The 17,560-nt window shown below is 46.6% G+C and overlaps 1 protein-coding gene across 1 annotated transcript in view; it reads left to right on the plus strand.

The window, feature by feature from the left end:
• Gramd1b (GRAM domain containing 1B) overlaps positions 1-17,560 on the plus strand; it is a 167,942-nt gene that overhangs the window by 134,842 nt on the left and 15,540 nt on the right. The window contains exons 5-12 of the mRNA XM_026402705.2: positions 5,002-5,086; positions 5,640-5,743; positions 6,624-6,719; positions 8,328-8,408; positions 10,658-10,773; positions 12,522-12,678; positions 13,817-14,006; positions 16,493-16,636. Coding sequence (XP_026258490.1) covers positions 5,002-5,086; positions 5,640-5,743; positions 6,624-6,719; positions 8,328-8,408; positions 10,658-10,773; positions 12,522-12,678; positions 13,817-14,006; positions 16,493-16,636 — 973 coding nt within the window. The remainder of the gene's footprint in view (positions 1-5,001; positions 5,087-5,639; positions 5,744-6,623; positions 6,720-8,327; positions 8,409-10,657; positions 10,774-12,521; positions 12,679-13,816; positions 14,007-16,492; positions 16,637-17,560) is intronic.

The following is a 17,560-nucleotide window of genomic DNA, read 5'->3' on the forward strand; positions in this document are numbered from 1 at the left end:
TGCAAGACAGAGAGAAGCTTGACAGTGCTGGAGAGACTGTGAGCAGGGACTAGGCTTTGAGAAGCCAGATGTGCAAGTCAGGGATCCCCATATGAGTAAGCATGTATGCACACAAAATGCATCGTTGACGGGAACAGTTAGAGAGGGGTATGAGGAATAAATAAATTGGTAAATAAATTTTGAACCCCTGCTACTGAAACACATCATGTTGACTTCTGTGGAAGCCATGAAGCTGTTTGAAGCATGGATCCTTCCTGGGGGAGATGGAAGTCCAGTGAAGTAGGTTACCTGGCACCATGAATGGAGGCCGTGGCAGCCTTCAGTGGGTGTCTGTTGAGAGGGAGGCAGAGGGGATTGTTGGGAGATGATTTGGGGGAGATTTGCTGGGGTCAACCCAGATTACTCTTGATTAACATCTTTGGGTCTGGGACTCAGGAGTCTGTTTTCTTTAATATGTTCACTGGGTGATTTTTAAATATTGCTGAAGTTTGAGTGCTACTGTAGTACCAAACTCCTAAGGCTCCTAGGACAAAGGCACTCTGTCCTTCCTCAGGAACAGGCCCAAGACCCTCCTGGTAAGGTGGCCTAGTTGGGGAGGGTGAGGGAGCTGCCCCAATCTGCGTCTCTGCAGTCCCACTGTCTCAGGCCTGTTTTGAGTGCCCCTGTCTGGAGGCTTTCTTGCCCCTATTGGCCTAGTTCCCATTCTTCTCTATATTTGGCTGCCCCCTCTGACAAGGGGCCAAATTCTCTGCACTTAGCATTGCTCCTTTGCCCTCAAGGTCTGAGCAGCTGTCTGTGAATCCATTTGGCCTCCATCCCCCCTCCTATTAATGCTGAAGGTGGGGCAGGGTCTTTGGAAAGGAACGAGGTGCCTCATCCAGACCCCAAAGCTGTTGACCTCAGCTTCCCCAGGCTATCTGCCCAACTTCTTCCAGGCTAGCACATGTGAGACTCACTAGATCTGTTATTAAATCCCAAGTCACCAGCAGCAGTTACAGGGCAGTTGGTACATGGATGGGCCAGCAAAGGGAGAGTGTGTCCCTAAGAAGTCCCTGGCTGTCTGAGTCTCAAATTTCAGATTTCATCATAAGAGTAGTGCCCTTAGCACCTCCCCTGCCTCTCCCCCCACTTGGAGCCCTGGCCAGCAACTTTCCATTGCAGGAAACATCTGCTGGGGAGGCCAGGCTGGGCCAGGGGTTACTGCAGGACATTGGCCAGGACCATCACCCAGATCCTGTAACTTGAAGCATGTGCAGGGCTCTGGCCCTTCCCGCCCACCACCCTGCCTCCCTCCCTCCTGCCACGGTGATTCTTAACAAAGAAGTTGTTTGCTGTCCAGCTGAAAGGAGCGGGGTCTAAAGGGAAAAGGGGTGTGTTGCAGGGGTGGGGAGGAGAGCAGGCTGCTGCTGACTGGTGGCCGCTCTGCCTGGGTGAGGGATGTGAGTCATAGCGGCCCCAGCCTGCCCTGGGTAGATTGCACGTTGATTAATGTGCCACTCTGTGGGACAGATCGAAACCGGGGAGCTGAGCCTTCAAGTGGCTCTCCGGAGCTTCCCACCAACTATGAGTCACTTGGCTGTGTGTGAGTAGCTGGACCTCTGGACCTGGCCGTGAGGCGTTCTATTCCTGGGAGGTTTGCCTGTCCACCCGGGGCCTGCCCTCGAGAACCCTCAGCCAGCACTATCTGCCTGCTGTGTCTGCATCTTCAGGCCTCTGATGGACTCTTGGGGGTGACTGCACTGATCAAGGAGGTGCTTGACCACAGCCCCTCTGGGCTACCTGAGCCTGAAGACCTGCCAACAAGGACAAAGCAGAGCCCAGCTGTGGGTCACTGGTCATCCAGCCTGTCCCAAGAACCATGCTGATCACATCCTCTCACTTGTGAAGCTTTTCACAGCTCTGGGAGAGAAAAGGACATTGGCTGGGGTCACACAGACCCTCTGTCCAAAAGCCAGAGGTCATCCTTCTGCAATTCAGTCCCAGTGAGGCCACTTGTTTTCATCCTGTGGGGACAGTTGGGAGTCAGAGCCAAGGAGCTGGGCTCCACTGGCAGAGGGAGCTGTGTAAGAGTGTTGCGATGGAATCTTTGATGGAGTCTGGGGTTCTCTGGAGCCTCCTGTTGGAGCAGGAAAGCCCGATGTTATGGTGGTCCTTGAGGAGATTTCTTGATGAACCTGCTGGTGCTGGACACTGTTGCTTGCATGGATCTGAGGAAGTCCCAGCCGTGAGTGTGTGACCTGATTTCTCTCTGTGACCAGTTTTTGCACCCTCACATGCCCCACTTGGCTTTGCCCCCCCAAGGGCCCCAGATTTGACAACTCTTGAACCAAACTTCTTCAGCCATTTAAATAGGCGAGCCATGCCTCACCTTTGGAGGAGATTGCTTTAGGAGTGCCTGGGGTGGGAGGTAGAGGGCCAGGGTCCCCTGGCTTCAAGACAGCATGTGGTTGCAGGCCAACCGTGCCCACCTAATGTGTCTCAGCACTCTGGGTTGCAGTGGGGAGGGGCTGGCCACTCGCACTCATCGAGAGCCTGGTAGAATAAGGATATCTCTGTGCAAATATGGAGCAAATCTTTAGAAGACTCGCTTGCCCCCTCTCCACCACTACAGCTTTGTTCCAAGCAGAAGAGAGGAGTAGCACTCTTGATCTGCCTGTGTTTGGGAGATTGTGGCCAGACTCCTGCACTTCCATCTCTATAGATGTCTGGGCTCTCACTGGATATAAGAGAAACGGGGGAGAGGGCAACATGGAAGAAAACCTAGAAACAGGAGAACTTCCAGGCATCTGTTTCCTCATCAGGATGTCTCATTATGTTCAGTTTCACCTGAAAGGGTTTGTGGCCACTGATAGGCCACTCCTCAGTCTGATCCTGGAAGGCTGGTGGGGCCGTAGAGCAGGTGAACATCTCATCTTGAGAGATTGGGCTATTGTGGATATGGCTCTTGTTTTCTCCTTGGCACAAGAACAGGGCTCGGCCTCTTTGTATCTCACTTTCGTTCAGTATAAGGTAGGATAATAAAAACCACCTTGTGGTCAGATGCAGTGGTGCATGTGATGGCCTGAGTCTGTGCTTGTTATATGGTAACAGCTCTTTCCATGTCAGGTTCACTGCAGTTCTAGAAGGCTAGTTAGACAGGAGGGGACCATACTGGTGACCAGGTAGTAAAGCAAGAGTTTCCAATGTGTGGACTCTGTTCCAAGAGGCCAGGGGGCCATGTGGGTTAGATGACTCAGTGCCAGCCTGGAACTAATACAAAGACCAGAAGATTATTGTGTCTGAGGTCTTTTTTTGGCCATAGAAGTCATAGGATGGGTAGGCTTCTTGATGTCAACCTGCAATTGTCCTGATTCAATCCTGGTTCAAACACATGGCAGGTGGTTTTGAAAGTTGGGGTTCCATGAATACATGCCATTGTTTGGGGGGAAGTTAACAGGGCACACATTATTGCAAGTGGAGCTCATTCTGTAAATAAGCCAAGAACAAAGGCTGAAAATTTAATTAACTGGACAAAGTAGTTAGAAATACTTTTTTCCTTCCTTGTACTTTCCTGTGTTCATCTCCCCAAACTAAAGGCATGTCATTTTCTCTCCCCGTATCTTCTTGAAAGCTCCTCTTTCTTTAGTACAAAGACCATTTGACCACAGCTCAGGTAGGCAGTGCAGCGTGCAGATGTCAGCAGACCCCAGCTTTGGTTCCCTCATGATCCATTTAGCTCTGTAGAAAACACCCAAAATGAGCAGTTGAAAGGTTGTTCCCTCACCACCACAGTTTTATGCAGCAGATTCCCAGGGAAGTGGGTGAAAAAGTGAAAAAGGCCAAGACCCATGTGTCACCACCAGCAGGACGATCCGTCCTCAGGCACGAGCTCCTGGCTGAGGGTCAATAGTATTTTTTTTCTGCATAAATAGGTCAATGCATTGCCGGGTGGAGTGCAGATGTCCTTCTGTGTAGTTTATGTTTCATCATTGGGTGTCCTTTGTCTTTGGGTACTTACATTTTTTTTGTTTGTATTTATTTAGTTTTAAGATTGTTAAGAGTTCCTCTATTTATTCACCTGGCTCATCTCTAAGGTGGACTTGCTAAGGCAGTCCATGAGTTTGAGCCTGTACCAAGGCCCCTGTGAAAATGAGGTGGGCACAGGGGGCATCTAGTGGCCCAGGTGGTGGTAGGGCACAGGGCAGGGCCAGAGATGCAAAGCATGTTGCAGGGTCAGATTCTCTGCGCTTGTTTTCCCTACCAGGTCCCTGCTCCTCATCTGGCCTCCTAGGGCTTATGTGATAGCAGAGTCCCATTTTTTAGTCTTGTCACGGGGCCAGTGGTCGTGTGGACAGGGTCTGGGGGCTTCTCTCTGGCCTTAGTTTCTTCACTGGTACTGTAGGTGTTGGTGGATCATCTTGTAAAGATGGGAAGGGAATTTGGTGCCTTGTGTGCTGGATATGCTTTTAAATCCTCTATCCCATGTGCTTTTTTAAGCACTGGTTTTATGATCTTTTTTAAAAGCACTGTTACAATTTTTTTTTTCTAAGTCATGTCTTTCACACACATCCAGGTTCTCACTGTGTTAGTTATAACAGCAACTTCTGAAAGGTGTGCTCCCCATCCTGTCCCAAGTCCTGCTGGGTGCTGATTTGTCTCCTGAGGCCCCTGCTTCACTCTCTCAGTGGTTCTACCAGCTGGCAGAAAGCAGAGCACCAACAGCTGGCATGGTGGGCTTCAGGAAGCAACCTGCAGGTGTCCCTTCTTCCTTTTGTCTTCTTGGGACATAAGTGGGCCCTGGCTTTATTTTTTGATATTTTCTCACTGATGGATGCTGGACACACAGTTTTGCAGGATCCGGTTCTCTGCACTGTTGTTCCATGCCGAGCGCCCTTTCCTGAGCTGGCTTTCTAGGGCCTCTAGGGTAGCAGAGCCTTACCTTTACCTATTTAACAGAAGCAAGTGCTCCTCTAACCCACAGAAACTGAGTACTTTTCACTAACCATGGCCATTGTTATGCAGGTGTTAAGCCCCACTTACAAGCAGAGAAATGAAGACTTCAGAAAGCTCTTTAAGCAACTTCCAGACACGGAGCGCCTCATTGTTGGTGAGCTGGGAACCCTGGGAGGGGCCAGGCAGAAGTCTGGGAGTTGTAGAGATAGCACCCAGGCTGCTTCTGGCTAGAGGCTGAGAGCCTACCCAAGTGAGCTTGTATATCTGGCAACTGGGAGAGAGCATGTCAGAGCACTGGCCCTGGCTGGCAGGGCTCTGGGCTGAGCACCCAGTTTATGGCAAGAGCCCAACCTATAGGAAGTACCTGGAACACTTACCTCTGTAGATGATCAAGCAGTGGAAGGGATTGGCACGGTCATCGGTGGTGGAAAAGGAATTGAATTTTATTGACCTCCTTATCCCTAGCTTTCCTGGCCCCCTCTGCTGTCACATTCATTCTGCCTCTAGGCAGTAGCGTATTTTACCACCTCCATGTTTCTGATCATGAGATGCCTGGGTCTTCTTGGCTGCTAGTTTCAGTGTCTCACACACCGAGTCACTGTAGGCGATTTGGTTCCCCTAGTGCTGGTGGAAGCGATGACAGGTCTACAGTTTGCTAAAAATGCTTCCTGCCTCTGAGCTTCCTCTTGTCCTGCTTCCCACCACAGATTACTCATGTGCACTCCAAAGAGACATTCTTCTTCAGGGCCGACTCTACCTCTCAGAAAATTGGATCTGCTTCTACAGCAACATCTTCCGCTGGGAAACTCTGGTAAAGATCTAGGACTCAGGCTAGGGGTATAGTTTAGTGGTAGAGCACTTGCCTAGCATGTGCAAGGCAACGTGGTTTGATTCCCAGTACTCGGAAAGAAGAAAGAAAAGACCTGGGTCTTGCTCCCTTGGGCTGTCTTCTTGGCCAGGGCTGAGCAATTTGCCCTCACTTCCCTCCTTTGCCTGACTTTGTGTTCTCTTCAAACCTTTGCACAGTTTACAAAAACACATGACGGAGTCTTAAAGGATATCCATTCGTGTATGAGTCCCAGTAGTGGGGTCTCCTCTGCCATATATTTCCCTCCCACCTTTTGGATGTGGAAGAGGGCACAAAGAGCATTTATTTTCGGCAAATGCAGTTATTTAGTGTGAGTTAACTGCAGAGGGAGGCATAGTAGACAGGGCATTGACCTTGGGGCTCAAAAGACTTGGCCTGCATGTTTTCTGGGTTCTGCAGTTAATTAGCTGTAGGATGATAGGCCAGTCCTTTCCTTCCCTCATTCTTATAAAATAGAGAAAGATTAAGTGGATGATTTTTATTGTTCTATCCAGCATCTATGTTCAGTGTTTCTTTAAGTGGAAAAACCTTTGCAGTATCACCACATATTTAGCAGACTAGAAATGAGAAAGAAAGAAAAAAAATCTTCCTAGACCAAGAATCAAGATATCCATGACTATAGACAGGTTTAGTCTTTACCTCGCTATGTGGCCACTGTGACAGAAGGGGGTAAACCAGATGATCTCAAAGGTGGTCCCTTCCAGGATTAGAAATATGTGAGCCATGATCTGATTTCCTCTGTCTGCATTGATGCTGCCCCACTCTACCTAATTCTTTGTTGCCTCCTCTTGTTGTCCATTCTCTGTCCCTGCGGGGGTGCCAGCTGACAGTCCGTTTGAAAGATATCTGCTCCATGACAAAAGAAAAAACAGCTCGCCTCATCCCCAATGCTATCCAAGTTTGCACTGATTCAGAAAAGGTAAGTGCAGCCAAATTCTGGCCTTTCTCCCCGCCTACCCTGCACCCTTCACACCCTGCTTTCCCTACTCCTGTATTTCTGCCCTTAAATTGCATCAATCTGGAGGCTAGGAGGATTGGGGCAAAAGGCCATGAGGGAGAAGCAAACTCCCAGAGCGACTTTTGGCATGGCATGGACAGGGTGGCTAGAGGCTGAGTAGGGGGAGAGGGGCCTGGTGCAGCACTGAAAGTGGAGCCAGAGGACCTGAATGTGGGCCCCATGACTGTAGGCGCTAGGTAACCTCTCTGAGCCTGTTTCCTCATGTGTGAAATTGACCCAGTATCCAAACCGAGCATTGAAATAACATCACATATTTGAAAACATTAAGTTGTAAAGCACTACACAAACTGGAAGTAGGTCTGATAGGAAATGGGTTGTCCTTATCAGTATGAGGAGAATGTGGTAGATAAAATTTAGGATAGGAAAATCGGAGATCTTTGACCTTTAAGCAGAACTTGAAGGCAAAGAGATCCAAAGCTAAGGGTGGGCTAGGTTTCTGTGGAAGACAGTCTACAATTCCCGTGACTCAAGACAGTTCAGTGGCAAGAGCCACGAATGTGTGGAATCAGCTGGCCTTTGGTTCAAATTCTCTTTCTGGCACTAACCATCTTTGTGACCATGGAGGCTGCTAACCTCATCAGTCTGGCATTGTTAGCACTTTTATTCATTGTCCAAGGTTTTTTGTGTGGCTTGTACAAAATAGCATTTGTCAAGCACTGAGTAGGTAGGTGCACAGTAAAATTTAGTCTTCCACTGCTTGCTTCCTGCTTATTGTAAAAGATCTTCATTAATGGGTTAGCTCTCTGGGAGCAGGATCCGTTTCTGTTCTGTATCTGTTGTACCTTAAACATAGAATAGTGCCTAGCTCCACAAATATTCAAATAGTAGTTGAATGAATTAGAAGTGTTAGTGAGTCCGTGGCTGTGTGTAATCCTTCCATTTAGGTTAGTTGCCAGCTAAGTTCTTATCCAGTTCCAGTAGGTGGGTAAAGGACTTTTGGGTAATGAGGATTGAACCCAAAGGTGTCTTACCAATGAGCTACATCCCCAGGGTTTTGAGACAGGGCTTTGCTTTGTTGTTGAGGGTCTTGTTAAGTTGCTGAGACTGGCTTTGAACTTGTGATCCTTCTGCCTCAGCCTCCCAAGTCATTGGAATGTGCCACTGTGCCAGGCAGGACACAGTGGGGGTAAACCAGATGATCTCAAAGGTGGTCCCTTCCAGGCTTAAAAATATTGCCTCTGTCTGCATTGCTGCTGCCTGATCTCTCTTTGCCTACTCTTTGATGCCTCCTCTTGTTACAGAGATAAAAGTTTTAAACCAGAGAGGAAAATACTGAAAAGGATGTAGTAAAAATTCTGAAGGATTTGATAATAGTGAGGACTTAGAGGTCCCAGGTACACAGTTCCCCAATATGTTGACCTGTCATTAGCGTACCTGTGTACTGATTATGGGTAACTAAAAGTCATTAGTGTTTGAGGATGAAGTCAGTATCTTTAGTTTAAAAGGAAGACCATGTCTCCATTCAATATATTGTAAATCTTAACTGGTATTTCTTGTCTTCCAATCTAGCACTTTTTCACTTCTTTTGGGGCCCGGGATAGAACCTATATGATGATGTTCCGGCTCTGGCAGAATGCTCTCCTTGAGAAGGTAAGTACTGCCCAGCTGTTTCCTTCAGCCTTAATGATGTACATCCACCCAGGATGTTGTTCACACTTGGGTACTGACCTCATGGGAAGATTGCTTCAAGGGAGTCTGTGTCGCCTCATGGTCTGGAAATCCCCCAGACGGTGAGGGGCACATTCTTCCATTGGTAGTATTGATTCTAAGTCCTGAAAGTTCCACATTACCAGAGAATGTCCTGAGCACTACTAGGAGGAAGACACTTGTGAATTAAGGCATGTTGGTTCCACTGTTTTAAAATGAAATGGGATTTGAAAAATCATATTTAGTAAAACATGTAGTTAACAGAATGACTGTCATGCAGGAAGAAGCTTTTAGATTCACAGATCCCTAAAAACAAGGGGACAGCCTGCCTCACCGGGCCACCGGGGAAGCACCAGGGTCTATCAGGAGGTGGAGAGATGAGGGGAAAGCCTGGGCAGGAGCCTTTTTTTTTTTTTTTTAATTTAAAAAATATTTTTAGTTGTTGATGGACTTATAAATTAACTAATTAATACGTGATACTGAGAATCGGACCCACACAGGTTTAGGGTTGGCTAATTTGAATAATCTTACCAGGCTTCAAGGTATGGGGGACTGTCTTTCATTGTCTGGTACCTGGCCCTGAGGGTACCAGGTCAGACTGAATAGAGAAGTGTGGATATGAACTTTGGATTAATTGGTTGTATTTGAGTGACTTATTTTCTGTCTCTGGAATTTGCAAACCGTGGGAGGTTCCAGACTTTTCAATAAGGCTGCAGAAACCAGGGAATCAAAACAGGAAAGAAGAAAATTTAGTTAAGATATCTACCAATTGACTTTTGAAATGTTTGAATTACCTGGGAGAAAACAGATAGATTATCATGGTCCCTGCCCTTAGAGATTGCCCTCAAATGCAGTTGGGTATTGACAAACTCTCCAAGCTGGAACAAAAGACAGGAAAAAAGCTATGTGTATGATTTCCCTCAGGGATTAGTGTACAAATACGATTGCCATGTATGTATTTGAATATGTGCATGTATCTGCCTTTATTCTAATCAGTTACTAGCTGAAGAAATTGAGCAAATTTATTTAGTTTCTTTTCATCTGAGAGACTGGTTAAGTTTTTATGGCTTTTTTGAGCTGAGTTCTTCTGCCTTTATTAATAATCGAAAATGGTAAAATGATAATGTGTTTCCTACAGCAGGTATGAATTTTCACATCACAACCACTGTCATTTCTAAATAAGATATCCCTACAGCTTCTAAATGTCTCATAAAATAATTATTAAGAATTCTAAGCTGGGCACAGTGTCCCACACCTATAATCCCAGCTACTTAGGTGACATTGGCAGGAGGATCACAAGTTTGAGGCTAGTTTCAGAAACTTAGGGAGGCCCTGTCTCGAAAAACAGGGATATAGTTCATTAGTTCAAGTGTGGGGTATAGTTCATTGGTAGGGCATCCCTGGGTTCAGTCCCCTAACTCATCCCAGCCCCCGACAGACACACAGAGAAAAAATTCTGTCTGATGGTGAAGACTGTGCTTGTCCTGACAATGGTCAGACCAGCTGAGCCAGGTAGAACTGGTGAGGGAAGGCAGCACGGAGAAGTTGAATGGAAAAGCAGGCTAGGACTTGGTTTGGCAGATAGCAGATGTATCCCAGGGTGTCCAGGAAAGTCAAAGATAGGAGGGAAGAGGTCCTGATAGAGGAGAAGGGGGTGTCTCCCTTCTGGTCCACAGATGGGCTTCTGACAGCCATTCCAAGTGGTTTTCCCAAGCCATAAAACCAGAAACATGGCCTTCCTTGTCTATTACTTCAACAGAAGTTTGCAGAATGGGATCAGCTGGCTCCTGGAAGATAGTCACCACACTACCTTGTGCTCATATTGATAAGTTCCAGGACTGGATGGAATAAATCCATGTTACTTTAAGGCCAGAGTAATTCCAGAGCTTCTGACTTGGACTCAGAGTACACAGAGAACCCCTGACCCAGCCTCCCACCCAGTGTAGCCACCACCATCTATATTAACTATGGCCATGCAGGCCCTACTGGGCCGTGTTTCTGGCTTTGCTGAACTCCACATTCTTAGGCTGAGATCCTAAGCAGATGGGGTTGTCATGGAGGTGCCTGCAGTCCTCTAGTTCAGCAAGTAGTTTGACATCCTACCTCTAGGGGTGCTAGTCTGGCTCAGTGCCTCTGCAGAACAGGTGAATTTGCACAGGAAGGACCTGAGTTGTGGCTCTTCTCCCCTGTAGCCCTTGTGCCCCAAGGAGCTCTGGCACTTTGTACACCAGTGCTATGGGAATGAGCTGGGCCTGACCAGTGACGACGAGGACTACGTGCCCCCTGACGATGACTTCAACACTATGGGGTGAGTGAAGCCGAGGCTCGGCTGCCCAGGGAACCTGGGGATACAAAAGCAGAGAAGGCCTCAGCACACATACGTCTGAGTCAGGCCCTGAAGGCAGTGGGGGTGGGAACAGCCAGCAGGCCTGTTGCTGCAGAACCAATAAGTTGGCGACGAAGTTAGGAAGGTTAAAGAGGCAGAAAATGATGGACTTCGGACCATTGTGATGATTGGCTTTTGTTCAGTGGGATGGGAAGGTTGGGAATAGATAATCGATAAGGTCTGACTTACCATCCTAAGAGGATCACTCTGGCCTCTGTGTTAAATACGCTGAAGGGAAACAAACAGAAGTGGAAAAACCTGTGGAGAGGCTGCTGAATAATTTAGATGATTTGGATGAGAGATGGTGGCTGAGACCAGGAAGGTAGCAGTAGAAACCGTGACAAATAGTTCCTGAATATATTTTGAAGGATTTGTTGATGGATCAGAAAGGAACCAAAGATGGCTTTAGAGTGTTTTAGTTTTATCATTTGGGAGGATGGAGTTGTTCTCAAACTGAGATGAACAATATTGTAGGCAGAACAATTTTGGAGGGAAGCTTAAAGGTTGGTTTTAGGCAAGTTGAGACTGAGATGCCTGTTAGCCCAGTATAGAGGTCAAGTAGTCATTTGGAATGAGTGTGGAATTCACTGGAAAGTCTGGAAACTCAGGAGTTACTAGTTTTTAACCATGAAGTTGGGTGAAAACTTCATGTAATCAAGTAAACCAAAAAGTGGATGTTCAAGGGCTGGGCTTGGGAACACTCAGTGAGAAGAAGCAGAACAAGAGATCTTAAAAGAAATTCCAGTGAGGTAAGAGTGATGCTACAAGAGTTTAGAATCATGGAAGCGAGGAAGGGTGTTAAGGAGGGTATCGCAGTATCACATGCTATTGGTAGATTAGGAAAGGTGGGGCCTGTAAGTTGACTGAGACAAAGTATGCTTGAAGTTGGAAAGGTAGGTGGAGGCTGGATGGTTGTGAGAGGCTGGAGGAACGGAAAGAGTATTGAGTGTGTGGTACTTTGACCTGGGCTTGGTTACAAATGCTGGCCTTTTATAGAGGTATCACATAAACTCAGGGGATGCCTATTTGATTATCTCTAAAATGCACATCGTTATTTACTCAGAGTTGTTATGCAACCAAATAATAGTAAAGAGTCAGATGTTCATGGCAATGAGAATTGTTTCTTTGGGGGAAATTTGCTGTGGTACTCCTAAAATATCTATAGAAGGGCACCCACTTCATCTTAAGGAGATTTTCCTCTTAGGTGTACAAGGCAGAGTTTATTAGTTATGATTCAGAATTTGTGCAGCACCCTAAAGGAATACTTGAATCCAGAGTCCTATCTTAGGCAACATATGGGAAATAAAATCTGCTCAGAACCCAGATATTAAGTTCAAATGATCAGGATGGGATGGAATCTGATGAGCAAAACATAGGGCAAGATGAATAATGGTGATTGTTGGGTAGGGATAATATAAAGAAGATGCCTAGGAAAGTTGAGCTTGGAGCCAGAAATTTTACATAGGATATAGGGAGAGGAGGAGTGAGATGGGAAGAAGGCCTCAGGAGAGCAATGAAGGGGGCAGATTTTTGGTTAAAGAAAGATCATATACTAATCAAAGACTCAGGAAGGCCCATAGTTTTAGATAAATAGGCAGGTCTGAGGATCTTAGAGTAGTTGTCACTCTTGACACTGAAACTGACACCATCTTGCTGGTTGCCTCCTTTAGCTACTGTGAGGAAATCCCTGTAGAAGAGAATGAAGTGAATGACAGCTCTTCCAAAAGCAGCATCGAGACCAAGCCAGACGCCAGCCCACAGCTGCCCAAGAAATCCATCACCAACAGCACCCTGACATCCACTGGAAGCAGCGAAGCCCCGGTATCGGTATGGATGGTGAACATTGACACCCCCCACCTGATCCTGTGGCCAGTGTCTCCTAGCTGAGTTACCTCCATCAGAGCCCAACCTGGGGAGTGGGTGGAGGGAGGTATGGTACATTGCAGTTAGTTTACTTGAGGAGATGTGCTGGAGTACATGGGTTCTCTATGTTCTATTAGTATAGTCTCAGAGTCCACAACTGGATTCAGGGTGCCTGGTTTACACAATTTGATTTGACTTCTAAGATTGGAAGTCTCCACTGTGTGGACTTGGCTCTTGGTGGGCTGCTCCAGGTCTTCCCCTCTGGTGGAGAATTATTCTAGGTCTTTTATGTATTATGTGTGTACATATTGAATTCATTGACTTGATCTGAAATCAAAGTTGTTCATGAATATAGAGCTGGAGAACAGTTGATTGCTTATTTATCCATTAGATTAATATTTATTGAGTTCTTCTATGGTTTATTTCCCCATTGTGCTAGCTTTTTATTAGGCTATAAAGATGTTTAAGAAGATCTCTCTCCTTGGGGCATTGATAGTCAGAAAATAGAATGTTAATGAAGGAAGAAGGTTGGGGCATGTGCTAGCAGGTGGAAGAAGGGGTGGAGTTCCTCAGGAAAGCACTCCCGGAGAAGGGAGGCTAATAGTCCAGTGGGTTGGGGATCAGGCCAGCTGGTCTTAGAAGGAAAATATTATTCATTTGATGCCTACTCTGCATTTTCGGCCTCTCAGCTTGTCTTTAAAATGTGAAAATTTTTATTGATTCCCTTCCAGTGCTAATGAGAGAATGACTTTTAAAAAAGGGCTGTGGGAACTTCTGAGGTTAGAAAATGAAAGCATTCTCCCTAGAGGCAGGCTGACATTGTCATAGCATGGTGGAGGGGTGGCTCCAGGAAGGACCTAGAACTGCAGGCGCCACCTCTGCTGACCTGCTGGTCAGTGTGCTGTGTGAATAGCGAGCCTGAGAAGGGCAGCTCCATGTGCTGGGTTCACTCATCTCCTGCAGCAGAGCTGAGCAAAGGCCCAGAATATGACTCCAACCTAGCTTCTGTGTTGGGAGTGCAAGGGCTTCCAAAGCCATGTCTCCAGTCTCCCTTTGGAGAGTAGATCCAAGCAGGTTGTCCCTGGTGGTGTCTCCACTGCAGTTTGATGGCCTGCCCCTGGAGGAGGAGGTGTTGGAGGGCGATGGGACTCTGGAGAAAGAGCTTGCTATTGACAACATCATCGGGGAAAAGATTGAGATCATCGCGCCCGTGAACTCCCCTTCATTGGACTTCAATGACAATGAGGACATCCCCACCGAGCTTAGTGACTCTTCAGACACTCATGATGAAGGTGGGCATTTGAACATAGGTTCAGAGTGGACCTTTGAAGTCTTAAACGAAGTCTCTATGTGGGGACTAGAGTTACCCTTCTGGACTAGAGGGAAAAGCATTGCTGAATCAGTGGACTTTGGAGACTCCTCTTCTTTCTGATGAGTCTATTTTTTGTTTTTTTTTACAGATATATATATATTTTTAAATTTTTAAATCTGTTCTTTTTAGATACACATGACAGAAGTGATTTTGACATATCACACATAACTTCCCATTCTTGTGATTGTACATGATATGGAGTTACACTGGTGGTGTATTCATATATGAACTTAGGAAAGTTATACTATATTCATTCTACTGCCTTTCCTATTCCCTTCCCCTCTCCCTTTCCTTTATTCCCCTCTGTCTAATCCAGTGAACTTCTATTCTTCCCTCCACACCCCTCATTGGGTGTTTGCATCCGCATATCAGAGAGAACATTCAGCCTTTGGTATTTGGGGATTGGCTTATTGCACTTAGCAAGATAGTCTCTAATTGCTCTAAGTAGATGCCTCTTTCTTTGCTCCCACATAGACTTAGCTCCCAGGACCTCACCTGGGAACATGATCCTTCTTATATTCCATGAAGAGAAGTCAGATTCTCAGTAGTCATTAAAGTTAGTTGATGATTTTCTTCCACTGAATTGGTAATAGTATGTTTCTACTGAGTAGACATGAGTACACTTGTTCATCTGTGGACAGTCTCTCCTAGAGGGCCCCTGCAATGGCTTTCTAACCTTTGACTGGTTTACCTACCCAGACCTAGGATCCAGGGCTAGGATAGATGCCTGCACAGGTTGGGTGCCACCTAATACCAGAGGTGCCATTCACAACATTCTCCCCACTGTGCCAACATAACGCCTGATCTATATAGTCCTAGGCACTATCCCTATATGATTTTGCTGCTGTGACTAAAGGATTTGACCAGAACAACTATAGAAGAGGAAAAGTTTATTTGCGGGCTCACAGTTTCAGAGGTCTTAGTCTATAGAAGGCTGGCTTCATTCCTCGGGGGTTTGAGGTGAGGCTGAACATCATGGTGGGAGAGGGTGGCAGGGGGAAGCAGGTCACATCATGGTGAACAAGAAGCAGAGAGAGACTCCACTCTCCATATAAAAATTATATACCCTATAGCCATGCTCCCAATTGACCACTTCTTCTGGTTGTACTCCACCTGCCTCCAGCTACCACCCAGTTAATCCCTTCAGGGATTAGTTCACTGATTATGTTAAGACTCACAATCCAATCATTCCTTATCTGAACCTTCTTTCATTGACTCACATGTGAGATTTTGGGGGACACCTCCCATCCAAACCATAACATTGTCCTCAGCCCATGCAGGTGCAGACATTAGGGACTGTGGAGTGCTGGGGACTTGGGAGGAGCATGTAGACTTAGTGGCTCACCTGTACCCTCAGGCACCTTTTTCTGTAACAATAAAAATTCAGAACATTACAGGTGAGATTCTGTGGGTAGCAGAGGAATATGCTCTGCATGTTGTCTGTCACAGATTACGTTCCAGGTGGGTACAGCATCCCTGAGAACCAAGGAAGCATCACTTTGGGAACACTCCTTGACTTTGCTCTGTCTTGTGTCTGTCCCTTTGACTCATTCTGATCTATATATCCTATACATATATGTATATGTATCTATATATATGTGTGTGTGTATGTATATATGTATATATGTATATATATGTGTATATATATATATATATATATATATATATATATATATATTGTTGTTATAATAAATCTATGATGATTTTTTAAAAAGAGGAGGTTTTGACATCATGGGGGATATAAGCTGCCTGTGTATTTAGAAGTCACAGCCCACCAGGTCAACCCAGGCCTTGGATGCTGTTCTATAAACAGATATTTTTAGCTTTATCAGCAGCTCTAGAACCCACCTGTGCTAGTGGTTACTCTGTCATTTGTTGTCAATTGTGCCTAACTTATAGACTCTGAGTAACCCATCCTTTAGGATTCAGACATCCTCAGAAAGTAGTCAATTGTTTGAATTTTAGTCTGAGATCCACTTGATTAGGGAGATTTGAAAACGTAGAACCACATACAACCACGTTGCCCCATAGTAACACTGGCTACATATACGAAGGCCTTCTCAGGGTAAAGTGCACAGAGGTGTTGGAGCGTCCTAGTTTGTACAAAGACCAAATCATTGAATGGCTCTCTTCTCAGACCATTTCCTATAGTCAAGTGACCTGTGACTATAATACATTTCCAAACTCTTTGCAAAGGATGAATGGAAAGTGTGTCAACTAAAGTAAAGAGTGTGTGTCTCAGCTTGACAGAAGCAAAGTCATAAACAGAGGCCATGGGCTCAGCCTACCTGACCCTTGGTGGCAGTGTGTGCATTAGCCACAGAGACATTAGTGCTCTGGGAATGTCCCTCAGGCCCCCTCCCTTCTCTCATCCCCCTCTAATCCCTGGCAATTTTTTATGTGCAGGGGAGGTCCAGGCCTTCTATGAAGACTTGAGTGGCCGGCAGTACGTGAATGAGGTTTTCAACTTCAGTGTGGACAAGCTGTATGACCTTCTCTTCACCAACTCGCCCTTCCTGAGGGATTTTATGGAGCAGCGGAGATTCTCTGGTCTGATTTGCAGGGCTGGCCCCTCCCTGACTATTCACCCTCCCTCCCTCTGCATTCTCTCGCTTCTCCTTCCTCTTTTCCCTCTCTTCCTATGCAACCCACCTTTCCAGGGTACCTTCTGGCCCAGAACCCCTCTTTCTGGCCTTACATGTTGCTGGAGCTCCCTCAGGGCCCTGTTTTCCTCTGTTCCCTGAGTGCTGTTTTTACATATGCCCCTGTCCTTCAAGTATCAAGAACTTTCCAGTGATCAAGACCTATTACACGTCTTGGTCTCTGCTCTCTGCCTTCATGGGGCTCGCTGTCTAGTCAAGGGCAGCAGTGCTTCCTCACCAGAAGCCACCCACTCTTTGCCAGGCACCTTGCATTATCTCATTCAGCCCTCACACCTGCCTTGTATACAAGGTATTAGGTTCCCCCCACCTGATGACCTTTCAGGACGCTAAAACCCATGCTGTTATTATTCTCCTACCTAATGTAATTACAAGGGGCAGAGCCAGGATTCATATCTAGGACTCTGGGGTTCATGCTTTGACCCTCCCTATTCCTCTCTCATTCTCTCTCCACATTTCTTCCCACATCAGGGACATAGCACCGACCTAGCAGGACTGCTAAGCCTCTTGCTCTGAGAAAAAGCATTGGGGGTAACTGTGAGCCCTTCTGCCAGAAGGGAACATGCTGAGAACACGGGAGGTCAAACCCTAGAGGCCAAGACTTGTTCCCAAGGGATCCCAGGCCCTTGCCACAGTAACTCCAGTGTTGCTGGCACCCCCGCAGGTGGCCCCAAGACCTCCTGCCCCAGCCTAGGGAACAATCAGCATTCTGGAGCCCTGTGTAGAATTTCGGCAATGCTACAATGAGCCTCTTTTTGCTCTGACTCCCCCTCCTCCTGCCCTCCCTCCAGGCCCTCAGGCTCTCATTGGCTTC

Source organism: Urocitellus parryii, chromosome 4, assembly GCF_045843805.1.
Source record: "Urocitellus parryii isolate mUroPar1 chromosome 4, mUroPar1.hap1, whole genome shotgun sequence".
In the NCBI taxonomy this organism is placed as follows: Eukaryota; Metazoa; Chordata; class Mammalia; order Rodentia; family Sciuridae; genus Urocitellus; species Urocitellus parryii.